An 18,658-nucleotide genomic window follows, 5' to 3' on the forward strand; every position below is an offset into this window, starting at 1 on the left:
TTTTTTGGAGAAGGATACAACATATCCAAAAGCTATTGATAACCCACAATCTCAATATTAAAATAATTGCTCCCTACCTTATCCTCTAAATTGAGTCCTTCACCAATGAAAGCATGACATATGTGTCTTATGTTTAAGAAGTTAAATAACATGGAAGTTAAGAGGTTTCCTAAAATTTCTTACTCTAGCCAAACCCCGAGCTTAAGTTCAAGCGATACCTAGTCTTGGCTAGACTATCTCGTATGATAAAGGAGCAAATAATTTTGCAGAATAAGGGTAATATTAAAATATTATTACTTCAAAATTTAAGGAGAAATTTTGGAGTGATAAAGAATTATAAGGAAAATGGAAATTAAGATATTATAAATATGTGATCAACCCTAATCTCAAAAATAAAAAGTATTTCTCTACATTAAATAATGTTAAGGAAAAATGAACATTATCAAAATAAAAACAAATTCTAGTAAACTACTCAAGGCACATGTTAGACTTCCTAGTCATCTAAAAGAGCAACTAACTTTCATTGAAAATAACATATAACCTTCACTAACTACCTTTTAATAAAAATAACATATAACTTAATAAACAAAAATAAAAAACCCCACTAAATTTTATTGAAAATAATCTAAACTATTTTCTTAAAAACTCGTAGTAAAAAATTCATAAATATAATTTATACAAAAATAACTTTACCATTTTTATCATGTCACTTGCAAAAATAGACTATAGATATAAAGAGGATTCATTCCTTTCTCAACTTCCCAAAATAACTCCAATAAAAATAAGTCACTTAAGTCGCTTTAAAATATGTTTTAAAAATTATAAATTAAATAATATCAGATAAAATGAATATAAAAAAGGAGCAAATTTATAACCATAGGTACGATATAAAACTATGAAAAAGACACAAAATGAATATGAAAAAGGGCAGCAAATTTATAAATATGAGTACGATATAAAACTACGAAAAACGACACGTTGAAAATTTGTTCAAGTTTTAAATTTATATAACGATTTAAAAAAAGTATATCATTTAATTTTAATTAAAAATAGAAACAAAAATATAAAACAGTGGGTTAAACTTCATGGCCTATCTAATTCATTTAAAATATGAATTTAAGATCACTCGGAAAGGGTTCGAAAATGTGGGATTTAAGATAATTGATAAAGGTTTAGTTGCCTTTTGAGTGATTAGGATCTTCAAATCAATCAAATGAAAGAACGTTAGTAATTTGCATAAAAATGCACACTTACACGCATGAAATGAGCAATTAAATCTGTTTTTTTTTAATTAAAAAATCTGATACCTAAAACCTTCGCGCGTGGCTTTAAAATGCCCCCACAAACGTGCATGTGAAATATTGTAAGTGTGCGTGGCTCTGTGACGCCCACATATTCATGCGGATTATTGCATTTGGCAGTTATAAGTAGAGATTAATGCTACACCTTTCATCATTGTTTCTTCTCTCTTCAGATTCTCTGAATATTTCTCCTCAGCTGTAGGCACATCTGTAACCAGGCCGCGACCATGGCCGAAGAGCAAGTAAAAATAAAAATGGTGGGTGTTTCAGCAGTGGTACCGGCCATCCCCACTGAGAAGCATACCATGTTCCTCTCCAACCTCGATTTGATTTGGATTCCCATCGCTAACTCTCATTCCGTGATGTTCTATAAAACAAATCCCGAGTTGGATTTTACTGCGGTCACGGATATGTTGAAGAGGAGCCTTGCGCTGGTTCTGGTGGAGTTCTATCCAGTTGCAGGTCGGTTGAGCACCAAGGGATCAGGTCGGCCTGAGATTGACTGTAACGATGCCGGGGTGGAATTCGTGGAAGCATTGATTGATATGGCTTTTGAGGATCTCGAAAAAGATGGGTTTCGGCACAGAAGCTTTTTCAAGGAATTTGTTCCGCTCCGTGATGGTTCGAAGCATGAAAACTACGACGGGCCGCTTTTCTCGGTGCAGGCATGTAAAATTCTGGTTGGAATTGTTTTTAAATGATGAAATTAAGGTTTTATTTTAGATAGATATATAACATATTTCATAATTAAGTAGTACTAGGAAGATATGTAATTTTTTTAAAGTTCTGAAGTAAGATGTCTTATATATAAGATGTGATATATATATATATATGTATATGGGCTATTTTGAAGTAAGATGTGTTATTTATATATATATATATATATGGACTACTTTTAAGTCTATTGTAGATTCTCTGAATATTCTGAAATTTTATGAACATGGGTGCGGCGCCCACCCCGAATATTCGGGAATCCTATGGACATAGGTGCGGAGCTCATATCTGTCAAATTCCCGAATATTCGGGGAAGCTGCAATCGACTTAAACTCACCTATATATATTTGTTGAGATGCACCTATGTATATTTGTTGAGATGCTTTCAACTTTTAATGTATTATATTAAAAAAAAATATCAAATTTTTGAAAATCTAAACTTTTGTATTTTGAATAATTTGATCTGACTAATATAGGCATGTGTGTGTATATATAATATGATGTATTATATATAAATACTGTTATGTATGACAAAAGAAAATAATCAAATTTGTGAAAATCTAAACTTTTGTATTTTGAATAATTTGATCGGACTAATATAGGCATGTGTGTGTATGATGTATTATATATAAATAATGTTATGTATGACAAATTTAGAATTTAAAATCGATTTTTTTATATATTAATTATAAAATTTATTAATGTTTTTAGACAAAAACTTGATTAGCGATTGCATAATGTGAAGAAAAAAATTATAAAATTAATTTATTTATTTAATTTTATGAAATTATAAAATATAAACACCTTGACATTTGTTACAATTCAAAATTTCAGTTGTCTCATGTATACAATTTGAGTCTTTAATTTAAGAGAAAGTTTACATTTTAAAACATTCAATTTCTCCATCTAACTTTTGTGTATATATACTCTACCTTATTATTTATTTTTATATATATGAATTATAGAATTCATACCATATATCTATTTATCTTTATCTATATATATGTATTTATCTATATATATATATATATATATATTATTGAATTTTAAATTTAAATTATATATATATATATATATATATATATATATATATAAATTTTAAGTTTAAATTGCATTATCAACTCAATAGAAATATCTAAATATTTTTCCAAATATCTAAATATTTTTCCAAATAAATTTTAAAAATAAACTGTTTTATGTTTTTGCAGCATACTTCTTTTTATTAAAGTCGGATGAAGAGTTAAAAAAACTCAAGAAAAATGAAGAGTTAAAATATATTTTTTTGAAATAATGTTATAAAATAATTTTATTAATAAAATTTTATTTTTTAATTAACGTTTAATATATTTGTAATATTTTTTTATGATCTAATTTACTTCTTTTTATTAAAGTCGGATGAAGAGTTAAAAAAACTCAAGAAAAATGAAGAGTTAAAATATATTTTTTTGAAATAATGTTATAAAATAATTTTATTAATAAAATTTTATTTTTTAATTAACTTTTAATATATTTGTAATATTTTTTTATGATCTAATTTTAAGGTCATATGAAGTTAGATATTGGTGTATGAGGTGTATGAGACTTTCTTGTTTGTTTAACAAGGGGTCATTTTTTTCTAGTTATTTCCTTACTAAATCTACCAAAACATACCTACTTTATCCTCTTTAATTTTAAAACTATAATATTTTAAGAAAAACACATGCCTTTAACCATTAATCCACATAAACTATATAAAATAAATTATATTAATAAAAAACAACTCTCTCAGAACACAAACCGCCGCAAAACAATGGTAGCCTTTCCCTCCTCCCTCTTTTTTTTTTCTTGATTTGATACAATCTGGCCAAGACACACCGATGCAGACTTCATTAATCTCAAGAAAACTTACTCATCTACTCTCATTAAACCCTTAAAAAAAAATTAACATACATACTGTTTTCTCTTTGAATTTCCTACTAGCTGCTACCATTAGAAAATCTCCGACCCATACTCCTCTTGCTTGTCGTTTTATAGTTGCAAGTATGGAAATTAGTTGATCTGTTTCGTTTTGTGTATTGCAGGTAACTGGTTTTCATGGTGGCGGAATCTGCATCGGCACCTCTATTCATCACGTTGTTGCAGATGGGAGTTCCTTTTGGCATTTGATGAATTGCTGGGCGGAATGTTGCAGGGGATCTCCTATTTCTAACAAACCTGTGCACATGAGAACAATCTTCCGGAGCGAAGAGAAGATTAATTGTGCAATGCCCAACGTATCTTTCGGGGCTGAAAAACTAGTGAGTAATGATATCAAGGAGGCGCAGATCTTCAAATTTGTACGAGATGACAACGTCAGCACACGCATCGCCGACATTAAAGATGAGCAAAGTTCCCACGAATTCATCTTGAATGACCAAGCAGGGGAAGTTGAGGTTGGCTGTTTTCATTTAAATGAAGAAATGATTGGGAAGCTGAAGGAACGATCCGGCGCTTCGTCTTCGTTTGTGGCGGTTAGCGCGCATTTTTGGAGATGCGTAACGAGAGCTCGAGAAGTCCCAGACGATGAAGCAGTTGGTTTTGGAATGAGTGCTAACAGCAGAGGCCGAGTAAAACCTCCCTTACCTGCAACGTATTTTGGAAACTGCTTATGCATGGGCTTTGCCTTAACTAAAGCGAAACAACTTCTGGGTCAAGATATCCACTTCGCTGCCGCTCTCATCCAGGAGATCATCAACTCCTGCGCCTCGCAGGAACAGGTCAATAATTTCATAGATTGGGTGGACTGTCGCCTTGGAAGCGGAAGCTCTCTTCCAAGTTTAGGACTAGAGATCTTAGGAGGCCGTTATTTTGTTGTGGCAGGGAATTCTCCCAAATTTCCTATTTATGAAATAGATTTTGGGTGGGGGAAGCCACTGAATTCGCAGGTCCCAATGCTGAGTGGTATTGGATGGATAATGTTGTTCCCAGGAAGAGACGAGGGAGGGAGGAGTATGGATATCTACACTCGCCTTCCTCGCCACCAAATGGAAACCTTGAAACGGATCCTCATGATAGTCCCCCACTGAACTATTGCTCGGCTAAATATCTGTCTGAGCTTCCTGTTGTGTGTCAATATGATAATGCTATGTTTCCTTGTCATGTCAATTTCAATCACTGTTCTCCAGACCCATTCATATGGGGTTCATGTTTTTAGATAACTTGAGCGAGGATATTGTTATATTGTAAACGTTTTTTACGATATCATTTCTAAGTAACTAAAAACAATGTAACAGTTTATGGTCGGAATTTAATTGGTGGTAATTGATCATAAGTTTAATTTTTCTAAAATAAATTTTATTGTATAATTGGATTAAGCATTTTGAAAAAAATCGAGATATTTGATTTCTATTAAAAAAAAATCAAGTTACATTGAAATTTTTACTTTAAAAAATGTTTAACAATTAAACTATGTAATCTTTTTAATCATGAATTTAGTGAATTGATTTGCAGTCGTTGTCCAGTTTAATAACAAGTGCGATCGGTGGCTGCGTCGTTCACGTGAAAATGAAATCTCAACTCTTTGCTCGATGGAATGGGCAAAGTTGAAGCAGTAGGCATTATGATTTTGGACCTCTCCTTTTAAATTTCGTAAGATGTGTAATCATCAAATTTTACAATTTTTCGATTTGTTCTTTAATTTTTTTTTGGAAATTGTATAGTTTAAACATGTCATGATTTGAAATTTTTATTTTTTCCTTTAATTTAAAAATTTCGAAGAATAGTGTTTCGTTTGAAAGTGTTAAGGAACTTCAACGTCGAGCTGTTTTTGCATCCATCTTGAGCGATTTCAAGCTTGCAGAGGCAATGTCTGTGACAACCACGGGGCTATACTGTCACGCCCCTACACCTGCGGTAGTCTTCCAACCGCTTATAGTGAGGTGCGGCACCACCGAACGCTTTCTTTTCACCAATACTCACCTTCGTGGACTACGCCTAATTCACTTGTCCTTACTTAGTTTGTTTTTCGCAACCAAGTGAAATGCATTTATCCTTTATACTTAATGAAGCCCATACTCATTCATTATCCATATGCAATTAACCAAGAACATCAACAATTGCAAACAAGTATAAAGGGAGGGGCAACTCCCAAACAGTCTGCCCAACAATATATTATAACAGTTTCTTCAATAATACATCATCAAGCATACTTGGCAAAACTCCAAGTCTATACTTAGAATAATTTTACAATCAAGGCATAGAACAGCGTTTACAACACTTGTGCCAACTTCATACGGTAGGAGGGTGCAAACCCGAGACACCTAGAACTCCACCTTAAGCTCTGCACAAATCTGCAACCAAACCACACCTTGAACACCCTTGTCCAACCTACGACTCACTTCCGGTAAATTGCACACTTCACAAGTGGAGCGCATGAGATATGCGCACTCCTCTTTTCTGCGCACTCCTTTACCCCTTGTCCAATGCGTAGGAGAAAGTGCGAGCTGAGTTCATTGTTCCAAATGAGACTTGCGTCCTCCAATATATACACAAGCCTGCACAACGTATGGGGTGTGTACAGCCTTAAGGCCGACCCCCAAAACATGTCAATATGCCCATAATGTATGTCGGCCTTGCCATCATGCAAGGCTTCTCCAAGCCAAGGTATAAACCTTTGCGTCCACGCATTTTCTCACTAAGTGTCGCGCGCCCTTATTTATTGTCGCACTTTATCGTCGCATATGTCCGGAGGATCGTCGCACTTCGTTGCATAAGGAGCGCCCGCCCGTCGCATGTTCGCCCGCTCGTCGCACCGATGTGCACCCGTCGTGCCCGTGCGCCCGTCGCACCCGACGCTCGTCTGCCCGAGTTGCGAAGACCTTACATCCTCCTCCACCTGAAATCGTTGTCGTCTTCGACAACATAGCATCTCGGTAGCTCTCCACCAAGATCATCATCAACCACGATGTCAACTCCTCCACATAAGGCAAACATCCCTGCAACATATGTAGAATCCCATCTCCATCATGCTCCATCTTAGTGACTAACTGTCACCAAGACAACCATACCAAGGTATACACCTCTACGGTATGTACTCCATCAGATATCATCTCGATCCATGATCATTGACCCCTGTGCCACAATCTCCACTGCAACAACTTGTGTCAACCTCATCATGTGTCACCATGTGAACCTCTATCATGATCCTCCAACAAAATGTCAACACATCTCTGTACACTTCGCGACCCCATGTCTGAACTAGTTGGGTAGCTAATCCAACCATCACGCTCAATCCATGAGAGTGAAAATCCTCATGCCATCATCTGTTGTTCCTCAAATATCTGCCACATTCTTGACTCATCAAGAATCCATCCATATAAGTAACCCATGCTCAGGTCCATGAAGTAGTCCTCATCCATCTGCAACATGTCATGATGCTTGATGCCAAACCATCCCTGCACCATCAATCATACCTGCTCAACCATGTTTTAAGGACTCACTGCCATGAGCAACTAACAATGAGCCCCGTCTTCTCCTTCCATCTAAGAAGATGTAGAGGGAGTAGAGCCTGAAGGCTCTCCCTCACTAATCAACTCAATCCATCTATCAAGATCCTCAATCTCCATCCTTTGTAGATAAGCAACCCGGTCTTCCTTCTGGACATCCGGCCTTACATACACCTCAACATCATCATCATCCACCAACTCTAGCCTCCTTGTCAAATCCAAGATGCTATCTGAAAGTGATCTAATGACCAATGACTGCTCCACAAGCTTTGCCTCAATAGTGGACAACCGCTTGTTCACCTTCTCCTTATCCTCCATTTGCATCACTCCTAATTTACAATCAGGTCTTGTCACACCAATGGTTGGAACACCAATGGGTACATCTTCCCTTCCATCATAAATGTAGAGCTTCCTCAAATGTGGTACAACCATAGCCTCAAATTGTTTCATGAATTCCATCCCCAATACAGCCTCATAGTCATCAATCCGCACTATAGTGAAGTCCACCTTCCCGGTCCATTCACCAAGTGTAGTGTCCACCTTCTCAGCTATACCAAGAATCTCCATAGGAGGAGAATTCACTATCTTCATTTGTGCCTTTGCCGGTACAAATTTCAGCCCAATTCTTCTCGCAATATCTTCACCAATGAAGTTGTGAGAAGCCCCACTATCCACCATAGTGAGTACATCAGCACCTCCAACCTTCATCTGAACATACTCCAATCTGTTCCTTTCAGGATCTCTCCTAGAGACCACCTCCGTAGTAGCAGAAGCACCAAGTATCTGCATCATCCCCACAGAAGCACCTTCATTCTTTCCATCAGATTCAACCTTTTTCTTCAAGGCTTTGAGATGCCTTACCTCAAGAGCTAGGCAATCCCACTTTTTCTGATTCAATTCATGTCTTATCTCTAGTTCCTTGAATTCTGCTTCAAGCAAGACCATCTCCTTTGCAAGTTGAGAGGCTTCCTCCTCACTCTGGTCAGAAACCCCTTCTTTAGCCAAGGCATGAAGAGCAATCCTTGTTTCAAACAACCTTTTGCTACATTCTGCAAATCCCTGTTTTACTTCCCTTGACTCTTCAAGTAGGTCTCCTTCAAATTCTTCAAAGGTAGCATAACCCAATTTCTGCAAGATAGACATTTTCACCAAGTCACCTGCAATTAAAACCAACCCTTGTTCCACTTCGTGTGAAACGGTTTCCTTCACCTGCAATACCTGTCACGAGCAACCCTCCTCACCAGCTTCAAACCGAAGTCTTGTTCTCACTTGTCCAGTGTACACCTGCTTCAATGCTTCAACACCTGAACCTGTTCACAAGCTTCAATCTTCACGAGCAAACCTTGCTCTGATACCACTTGTCAAGGTGTGTATCAGCTTTTCACCGAGCCTTTTCAACCTTGAACCTGCTCTGATACCACTTGTCACGCCCCTACACCTGCGGTAGTCTTCCAACCGCTTATAGCGAGGTGCGGCACCACCGAACGCTTTCTTTTCACCAATACTCACCTTTGTGGACTACGCCTAATTCACTTGTCCTTACTTAGTTTGTTTTTCGCAACCAAGTAAAATGCATTTATCCTTTATACTTAATGAAACCCATACTCATTCATTATCCATATGCAATTAACCAAGAACATCAACAATTACAAACAAGTATAAAGGGAGGGGCAACTCTCGAACAGTCTGCCCAATAATATATTATAACAGTTTCTTCAATAATACATCATCAAGTATACTTGGCAAAACTCCAAGTCTATACTTAGAATAATTTTACAATCAAGGCATAGAACAACCTTTACAACACTTGTGCCAACTTCACACGGTAGGAGGGTGCTCACTCGAGACACCTAGAACTCCACCTTAAGCTCTGCACAAATCTGCAACTATACCGCACCTTGAACACCCTTGTTCAACCTACGACTCACTTCCGGTAAACTGCACACTTCACAAGTGGAGCGCATGAGATATGCGCACTCCTCTTTTCTGCGCACTCCTTTACCCCTTGTCCAATGCGTAGGAGAAAGTGCGAGCTGAGTTCGTTGTTCCAAATGAGACTTGCGTCCTCCAATATATACAGAAGCCTGCACAATGTATGGGGTGTGTACAGCCTTAAGGCCGACCCCCAAAACATGTCAATACGCCCATAATGTATGTCGGCCTTGCCATCATGCAAGGCTTCTCCAAGCCAAGGTATAAACCTTTGCCTCCACGCATTTTCTCACTAAGTGTCGCGCGCCCTTATGTATTGTCGCACTTTATCGTCGCATATGTCCGGAGGATCGTCGCACTTTGTCGCATAAGGAGCGCCCGCCCGTCGCATGTCCGCCCGCTCGTCGCACCGATGTGCGCCCGCTGTGCCCGTGCGCCCGTCACACCCGACGCTCGTCTGCCCGAGTTGCGAAGACCTTACATACACTCTCCTCCCGCCGCCAGTCTCGGTAGCCCGACAAGTCTCTGCCCAGAAAGGTGGACATGAAGTGATCCAAAGCCTCCACAGGAGCGTCGATAATGTTATTGAACAACGACACTTCGAATTTCTGAGCCATGGTGCAATGCTACACTACTCCAATGAAATCGACCTTTACAAGGTCCAACCCTACCTCCCCTACTGATCCCTTTGAGCCGCCGTCTATCGCTGCGGCCCTCGGCAACGTTCTCTTATAATCTCGTGTAAGCCTCTTCTTCCTCTTATCCTAAGATATAGGGTAAAGGCATAGAGCTCCTTTACATTTTTTTTTTGCAAAGAGGGCAGGTTTAGGTGAAAAAAAGAGTTTATCAAGCATCTTAAGTAAGCATCCAGTGTTACAAAATTGAGTTTAAAGCTCGATTGAGTTGTTATGTTCTATTAAAAAAATCCTTAGTAAGTCATTTTTTCATAGAGGGCGCCATAAATAGGAGCTATTTTGCATAGAGGGTGCCATAAATAGGAGCTAGATCGAGATATTACGGCTCAACCCAGACATTACAATTAGACAATGGTAGTGAAGTTGGATCGAGCTATTGAACCATGGAACAATCTAACTAACTTGGTTAATGTAGGTTTCCTATCATTTTTGTCTTTTTAGTTATTTTTTCTTGCAAAATTAAATAAATTAATTTGAGAAAAAAACTTACTATACAAAAATCATGAAAATATTTATAGCATTTTTATTTTTTTTTAAAGTTTGGTGGGAGTACATCTTTGTAATGCAACATAAATATTTGTTACTCCTTTTAAATAGGAAGTTAAATAAAGAACTAGTAATTGTTAATAATTTAGAATTAGTTAACTACATGATTCTACCGAAAATATTGTGCTGAGAGAAGCCACATTTGAATGGTTAGAAAACAGTTACAAGGGGTAGTTATTAGCCAACACTGTCTTTTGCAAAATAAAAAGGCAACAAGAATTCTTTTGTGAGGATCCAGAAAGGGAGCAGCTAGACATGAGGCAAGGGAAAGAAATAAATTGTTACAAAGACCGAAGGATGTGAAATCCTGTAGCTAGATGGCTAGTGGGATTCCTTCATGTTAAAGGTGTTGGATGGCCACCGGGATTCCTTCATGTGAAAGGCTAGCTGGATGGCCTGTGGGATTCCTTCATGTGAAAGGCTATGTCTAGTAGTGACCAAATAGTTTGATTCTAACCTAGTGCGTGTGACTCGCTCGGGGGTTGAGATGTAGTGAATGACTGATCTCTTGGACGGGTGGTGCATTCTATTTTCCTGCAATCCTGTGGTGGACTCATTAACATTCAGATAAGTGGTAAAAGATTTCTCTAATTTGCACAGTAGTAAGTTATGAGGAAAATACATTGAGTTTATGGTTCTTAGCATACAATGTTATGTAAATTGCAGGATGTAATAGAAATTCCAAACAATGATGAGAATATATATATATATATATATATATATATATATATATATATATATATATATATATATATATATATATACTATTTGTTAATGGAAAAATATTTAGCAATTTTGAGCCAAGCCAGTGTTACAGGTAGCAGGGGACCACTCCTAAAAATTTACATTTCATTTAAATTACTCATATTTGTGAAACGATTTCTAAATTCTCGTTAGAGGGTTTAGTCCTAAGCCAAGTAGCAATAGAGGACTAGTCCCTATATATATAATACTTTGTGAAAAAGTAAACTTGACTTGTAGGATTCATATTGTCTCCATAGAATCAGAATAATAAGAACAAGAACAATAAATAGGAAAAAAAACCATGACCTAAATATGGAAAAATGTCAACTGTTGTGAACTAATGTTATTGTACATAATAAAAGAGATATAAAGCCATGAAACAAATGCGAACTGAATCAAAAGAAGCCCTTTTAACTATGGAGAAAAACAATGGAGCTAGAATCACTTTACGTCATAGCCCTTTGCTTACACAGTGATGAATTAACAAAGAGAGACAAGTGTTGTATCATGAATAGTCCATTTGAGACATGTAAACAATAGAACGTGAACTAGTGAAAATTCTGCATATTAAACACATGTATACAGAGAGCAAGTCTACTTCAGATCCTTATGTCAAATTGTAGAAGAGCATATTACCGAGGAGCAGGTATACCTTAGCCAAACATGTTGAATGGCTTAGTAACCCTCACTGGGTTAAATAAGTTAAGTTTACCATAAACTGACTCGGTGGTAACAAACAAACAAACAAAGTATCTAACCATGTATGTAACAAGAACCCAAAAATCGACATAGGGTCGAAGCCCTCAACAACAAAGAACTTTATGACTCAGTCTCTGATGGAGATAAACATTTGAATAACCCAGAGCTAACTCTATGGAGGAAACAAACACATCATGAGTAGAATCAAAACCTAGAGATGCCAAACCAATGGGTGGCGAAGGGAATAAAACCCAATTTGAAACCTTGAACAAAGAAGAAGTGAACCAAAAAAACCCTGTCGATCATAAATGTAATTCCTGCACAAAACCGAGACCATATGAAGGGTAGGAAAATAAATAGGGGATTTGAGAAACAAGAAATAAAGCAAGGAAACTTGGAACTAACAATCTTCAATTAAGTACATCAATACCATGGGTAATTACCTATGAGCTTCTGCAACCAAGAGTTGAGAACCTTCGAGTCCTCCTTTAGTTGAATTAAGTGCATCTTCAGCAATCAAAGCAAGTTTAAGAGTATGCATGAGAAAAATGGTGCCAAAGCACAAAGGTTGAATTAGTCCATTCACCTAGATGTCTCCGGAAGCCATAGTTTTTCTACTAGAAAAAAGAAAGAGCTTGAATCAGTCAAATCCCAGAACTACCAAAGTGTTCCAGCTAAGGGTAAGTTGCACCAGCTGAAAGTGCCAGAATAAGAGCACTAAAACTAACCTGAGGCAGGTAAAACCCTAGCCATGCATGGTGAGGGAGTCGAGCTCCAGAGAAATCATAAGGCGTTGTAACAAATGTCGAAGAGCTCGAATGGAGTAGGGCAGTAAGAGGCGACCATCAAACCCTCATGTTCCTCTCCACCATCCGATGTAGCACAAATCTCAGAGAGTTGGGATCCTCTGCTAGGTGGACAAGGGTAGTCCCCGGAACCATAACATATTTAATTATATATATCCAGTTGCCACATATGAACAATCACAATCTAAAGATTATATAAATATTAATAATATTTGATACCGACTAATATGAAAACCAAACTCATGGATTTATGTACTCTATGGTATGTACAAGTATTATTACACCAGAATGTCACGACTAATCACCAACGGACTTATTTTACCAAGGTCCCTTAAGATTGTGGTAAAAACTTAGCAGGAAGAATTAAAGTGGCACTTCAAAGTTTAATTTTTTTTTACTGTGACTAGGTTAGGTGTAGAGAAATGTGTCAAGTGGTATTAGAGCATGGTTACAACACTCTGGCCTAGAATGGGCAGCCATGATAATAAAAAACATGTTCTTTGTTTCACAGAGAAAGAGAAGGACGGTCATGAGGAGAGGAGGCAACATAATGGTGCTAGCTTCCCCAGGACTTCCCATAGGTCCTCACTCGACAACTTTACAAGGACCAAAACCCAGAGTTGTGTGTCCAATTTGGAAATGACACCCCAAATACTACAACCATACTGATGGAGACTATACAATAGTTGAAGGAGGAGGTAGCTAAACTAAAAGCTAATAATGAAAAAATGTTAAGAGACTAGGAAAAGATCATAAAATTTTTGAAAAATAAAAAAAGAAGAGGAATTCAGATCCCATATCCGAATATGGTGATCGGGTAGAGTCTCAACGGCGAAGAGAGACTAGCCTTCTAGAGAAAAGTGAGACACAAGAGTTAGAAAGAGGCAAGGATACAAAAACTAGGAAGACAGAGTTTGGTAATACCTCTAAGAGTAAGAAGTTGGGGGGAGGAAAATGACATAAATTAGAATTGCAAGGGGAATTCAAGAAAATCAATCCCCCAATATTTGATGGTGAGTCTGAAGAGGCAGCGGAGGCATGGTTTGTTAATATTAATAAATACTTTCAAATTTATGAATACAATGATAACTTGAAGGCTCGCCTGGAAATTTACCAGCTGCAAGGAAAAGCCACTTTTTGGTGGGAGGAGGTCAAATTAGTTCAAGTGGTGGACAAACAAGGAATTACATGGGAAAAGTTTCAAGAGTGCTTTAAGAATAAATATTTCATTGAGCTTTTTTATGATGATAAGGCGAGAGAGTTCCATGACCTCAGACTGGGACAATTAACAATGGATGAATACATGGCTAAATTTACTTTTCTTATGAGATTGTTCCATACATATGGAAGAAAAGGAAAAAGTACAAATATTATAAGTAGCTTGCCTACTTTGATGAAGAAGCATTTGGAGTTTGAAAATTCGAAAATGATGGATGAATTTGTGCGTAAAGTGCAAATTTGTTATCAAAAAATGATGTCAAAAGGAGATAATATGAAAAGGTGGTATGATAAAAAGGGATAGAAGTATGTACATAATAGTAAAGGTGGGAAATTTAGCGCCCACAAAAATTCATTGATAAACCAAAAAAAAAACACTTTGGGTAAAATTCTGCAAAAACTTAGGGTGTTGGGTGAATAAAAAACCATAGAGACTTTGACTAAATCTGAGGTGGGGTCGTCTTCCATACCCACACTGCAATGTTGGGGATGTGGGGATCCTCACTACATTAAGAACTATCTTTATCAAAAAATACGCGAGCAGATTGCATAGATTCAAGAAGCATCTATGGTGGGACAAGTGGTTAGGAGTCTGCCTAAGATCAATGTAGCCTAGGAGGATCACCAGGAAAAATATCCACTAACGATGGTGGAATTCGAAGGTAAGATATTTAATCGTTTTGTGTCAATTTTAATTGATCGTGGAGCTAGTTCGAGTTATATAAGCCCCAAAATAGTTAAATCATGTCATTTGCAAACAGTTACATTTAAAAGTCCTTGGTTGGTACAACTAGCTACAAGAGCTAAAAGGAGGGTGCCTACTAAAATCTATAGTTGCCCTATTGTAATCACAGATCATCCCATCATAGAAAATTTAAATATTTTTCCCCTAGGATCATATGATATTTTTATTGGCATGGACTGGTTTGAGATTCATTGGTCTCTTGTTAATTGTAAAGCTAAAACCATTAGCTACCTCAATGATGAGGGAGTTCGTCATGAAATTCAGGGAGTCCAAAGATATGTGAAGTTGAGATCCATTACTGCCTCACAACTGGGTAAATGTCTTAGGGAGGGATGTCAAATATATGCAGTACAGGTGGGATATACTAATTCAAAAGAGAAAATCATAACTCTAGAAAATATACCCATAGTACAAGAATTTCCAGATGTATTTCTAGAGGAGATTCCTGGATTACCTCTCAAGTGAGACATTGAATTTACTATAGAGTTAATTACTCGAGCTTCTCTAGTATCCAAAGCCCCTTATCATATGAGAATTCCGGAATTGACTGAATTGAACATGCATCTCCAAGAACTGTTGGACCAAAAATACATCTGCCTGTCGCCTTCGGGGGCTCCTATACTTTTCATGAAGAAGAAAGATGGAACCTTGCAGCTCTACATTGACTACCGACAATTAAACAAACTGATTGTTAAAAATAAGTATCCATTATCCCAAATAGATGATATGTTTGACCAGCTGAAAGGAGCCATTGTATTCTTGAAGATTTATTTAAGTTTCAGATACCATCAAATCTGAAACAAGGAAAAAGACATATGCTAAACTTCCTTCAGAACCCGTTATGGGTACTATGAGTTTGTTGTATTACCATTATGCCCCTGCAATATTTATGTGTTTGATGAACAATATTTTCCACCCATATTTAGACAAATTTGTTTTAATTTTTATTGACGATACTCTTGTCTACTCTAAGAATATGGAGGAACACCATAAACATTTGTGAATTGTGTTGCAAATGTTGAGGGAACACTAGTTATATGTTGAGTATAGAAAGTGTGACCTTTTAAAAAGTAAAATTCAATATTTAAGACATATTATTACCCAAGAAGGAATAGTAGTTCAACCTGAAAAAAAATAAAACTATCATGGAATGACCTATTTCTAAAAATGTGGCTGAAATTAGATATTTTTTGGGGTTATTTGGATATTATCGTTGCTTTATATGATGAAAAACCGGAGGAGAAATGCGGACGCCGCGTAGGTTTACCGTGCGTACTGGGCTAGGTTAGGGTTTCTGTAACCCTGCAGACGCTGGTAACTCGCCGCTCTGTTTCACTCACCATTGCGCACATCCTCCGTCAGCTGCCCTACCATTCCTGTCGCCGTCCGGGTTCACGACTCTCGGGGGTTACGTTACCTGAAGCTATTTAACGCTCTCACCTGTGGCGGTTTCTCATCAACCTTCAACCGCTACATGTCGTTTTCACTGGGATTCACTGCTCCGCAAAGTGCTCACTGTTCCGAGGCGCAGATGACTATGGAGGACCTGGAGACCGTCGATTACTCTACTGACCCCTTGGAGGGGGTCTCCATCTGGCGAACCCCTAATGCCAGCTCAGAAGGTATGTATTACGATGATTTCTCTGGGTTTTACTCTCAGTATTCGCATGGTGAATCCTCCAGATCTCTGCCGGTAGTCCTCCCGGATGAACCCCCCACCTGGCCGGCTCTTTCGACGCCTCCCCACTCCTCGGCGACCCTGGGTTTTGTTGCTGGCAGCCTAAACCCTACCCTAGGGTTAACCCCTCAAACTGTCGGTTCATCTCACTGCCTTCCTCACAACCCTAACCTGGTTCTTGCCTCTTCCGGCCCCCTGGGTTACCTTGGTCCCTCATCAGGCTGTTTTACTTCCGTACCCCCGCTCTCGGGCCCCATTACTGGTTTCACTCACGATTCTCCTGTCGGTATCCCTGCAACCTTCCAACCCTCGGTACCGGCTCATTTCTCTCCTTTGGCATCTGGTCATCCGCGGAACCCTGCTCCACCGGGTGGCCCTAGAAGGAAATCAAAGTGTTTCAAATCAAGAGAAGTTGATTATTTCCTTAGACTGGAAGAGGACATACAGTGGGGCGAAGCGATGGATTTTGCAAATCGGGTTTTGGTCAGGCGCATCAGGGGTCGCAGCTATACGGCGGCACGTTTGAAGGCCTGGGCTACTGAGATTTGGGGGCATCACTTGGTTGATATCCCTTTTGTGCAGACTTTCGTGAGGGGATGGTTTTCACTGAGGTTCGCGCGTGCCGATCACACAAACTGGGTTCTGTCCTCACACTGGCACTTTGACCATGCGCCTGTGCTCCTCAAGCGATGGACACCCTTATTTGATCCTGAGACAGAACAGATTGGGGTTGGACCTATTTGGATTCGACTACCCGGTCTCCCTCTACAATACTGGTCTGAAGAAATTTTCAAGCGCATTGGCAATGCACTCGGTACTTACATGGGCTACGACAAGTCCTATCTACAGACGGGCATGATGTCTTATGCCAGGATTCTCATATTCATGGATACCAGGGGAGGACTTTACGAGTACATCATTATTCAGTGGAAAGATATGGCGAGAAGGCAGATTATCGACTATGAGGGCATCCCATATCGCTGTCGCAGATGCCACAAAGTCGGACATCTCTACAGGGATTGCCCGCTTCTTCGGAAATCACAAAGGAATGATAAGGAAGAGGTCGCTGATATCAACCGGTCGACCCCTCTGGATCACCATTTGGTACAGCCTCCTGAGACTCAACAGCGTTCACCAGAGGAAGGTGCACCACAGGATGGATCGAGACCTACAAGTATAGAGACTGTTGCACCTCCCCCGGCACCGCCATCGTCCTCAGAGGCTCAGGAACACACACTGACCCCTCCGGCGGACTCAGCGGTTACGGGTATGTCATCTCCTCTTAATTCTTTGACATCTTCTTTGACATCTTATGCATCCTGCACTTCATCGGTCTCTTCTCACTCTGTTCCCCCTGTTACACATTTATCACTCTCTCACTCTCATTCATCACTCACTTGCACGATCCTGCCCCCTCCTCCTTTGGCTCCCCCCTCTCTGATCACTTCGACCTCGGCACTATCCAAGCCATCGCCCCGTTATTCCCTCCATCCTCAGATCAAAGACCGAGGCCCGGATGTTGTTGGTCTTGACCCTGTTAGTCCCCCCACCTCCCACAAGACCTCACGAGGTCTTCCATCTCGTATTACTAAAGCTAGGCAGACTGCGGATGAGGAGGTCGCCCTCGGGCGACAACACACCATTTTTGGGGCCCTTAGAGCGAAGGATGGCCCTCCCCCTCCCCCCTCATGAAGTTCCTCTCATTCAACTGTAGAGGGTTTGCTAGTTCAGCCAAAAAACTAGCACTCAGGAGGTTGCTAACCTCGGATCGACTGGATATAATATTTCTTCAGGAGACTCTCTGTCAAGCAGACCATCTCATTCGCACTCTTTCCTCTTGGCTCCCGAATTGGACATTCCATGCACTTGATGCTTCAGGCAGATCTGGGGGCCTGGCATTAGGGGTTTGTAACAAGACTGTGGACATCTGCAATTTTTGGGGAGGCAAAGGATTCATAGGCCTCGACATTTTTGATCATACACTTGAAAGGGATCTCCGCATTATAAATGTCTATGGACCCTGTACTGATCGTGTTACATTCTGGAGATCCCTTCTTGAAAGAGGACTCTTTCAAGCAGATAACATTATATTGGGGGGGGACCTTAATTTCTCCCTGG

At 38.9% G+C, this 18,658-nt stretch overlaps 1 protein-coding gene across 1 annotated transcript; it reads left to right on the top strand.

Moving 5' to 3' along the window:
* The first annotated feature begins 1,451 nt into the window (after positions 1–1,451).
* LOC149166806 (hydroxycinnamoyltransferase-like) lies at positions 1,452–5,138 on the top strand. The gene is made up of 2 exons (XM_089431411.1): positions 1,452–1,966; positions 4,076–5,138. Exons 1-2 carry the CDS (start codon positions 1,529–1,531, stop codon positions 5,057–5,059), a joined length of 1,422 nt encoding a protein of 473 aa, XP_089287537.1. The 5' UTR covers positions 1,452–1,528; the 3' UTR covers positions 5,060–5,138.
* The last annotated feature ends 13,520 nt before the right edge of the window (positions 5,139–18,658 follow it).

The sequence above is a fragment of the Pinus tabuliformis genome, chromosome 5_1, assembly GCF_031772625.1.
Source record: "Pinus tabuliformis cultivar Carrire ecotype Pingquan chromosome 5_1, CPIR1, whole genome shotgun sequence".
Classification (NCBI taxonomy): Eukaryota; Viridiplantae; Streptophyta; class Pinopsida; order Pinales; family Pinaceae; genus Pinus; species Pinus tabuliformis.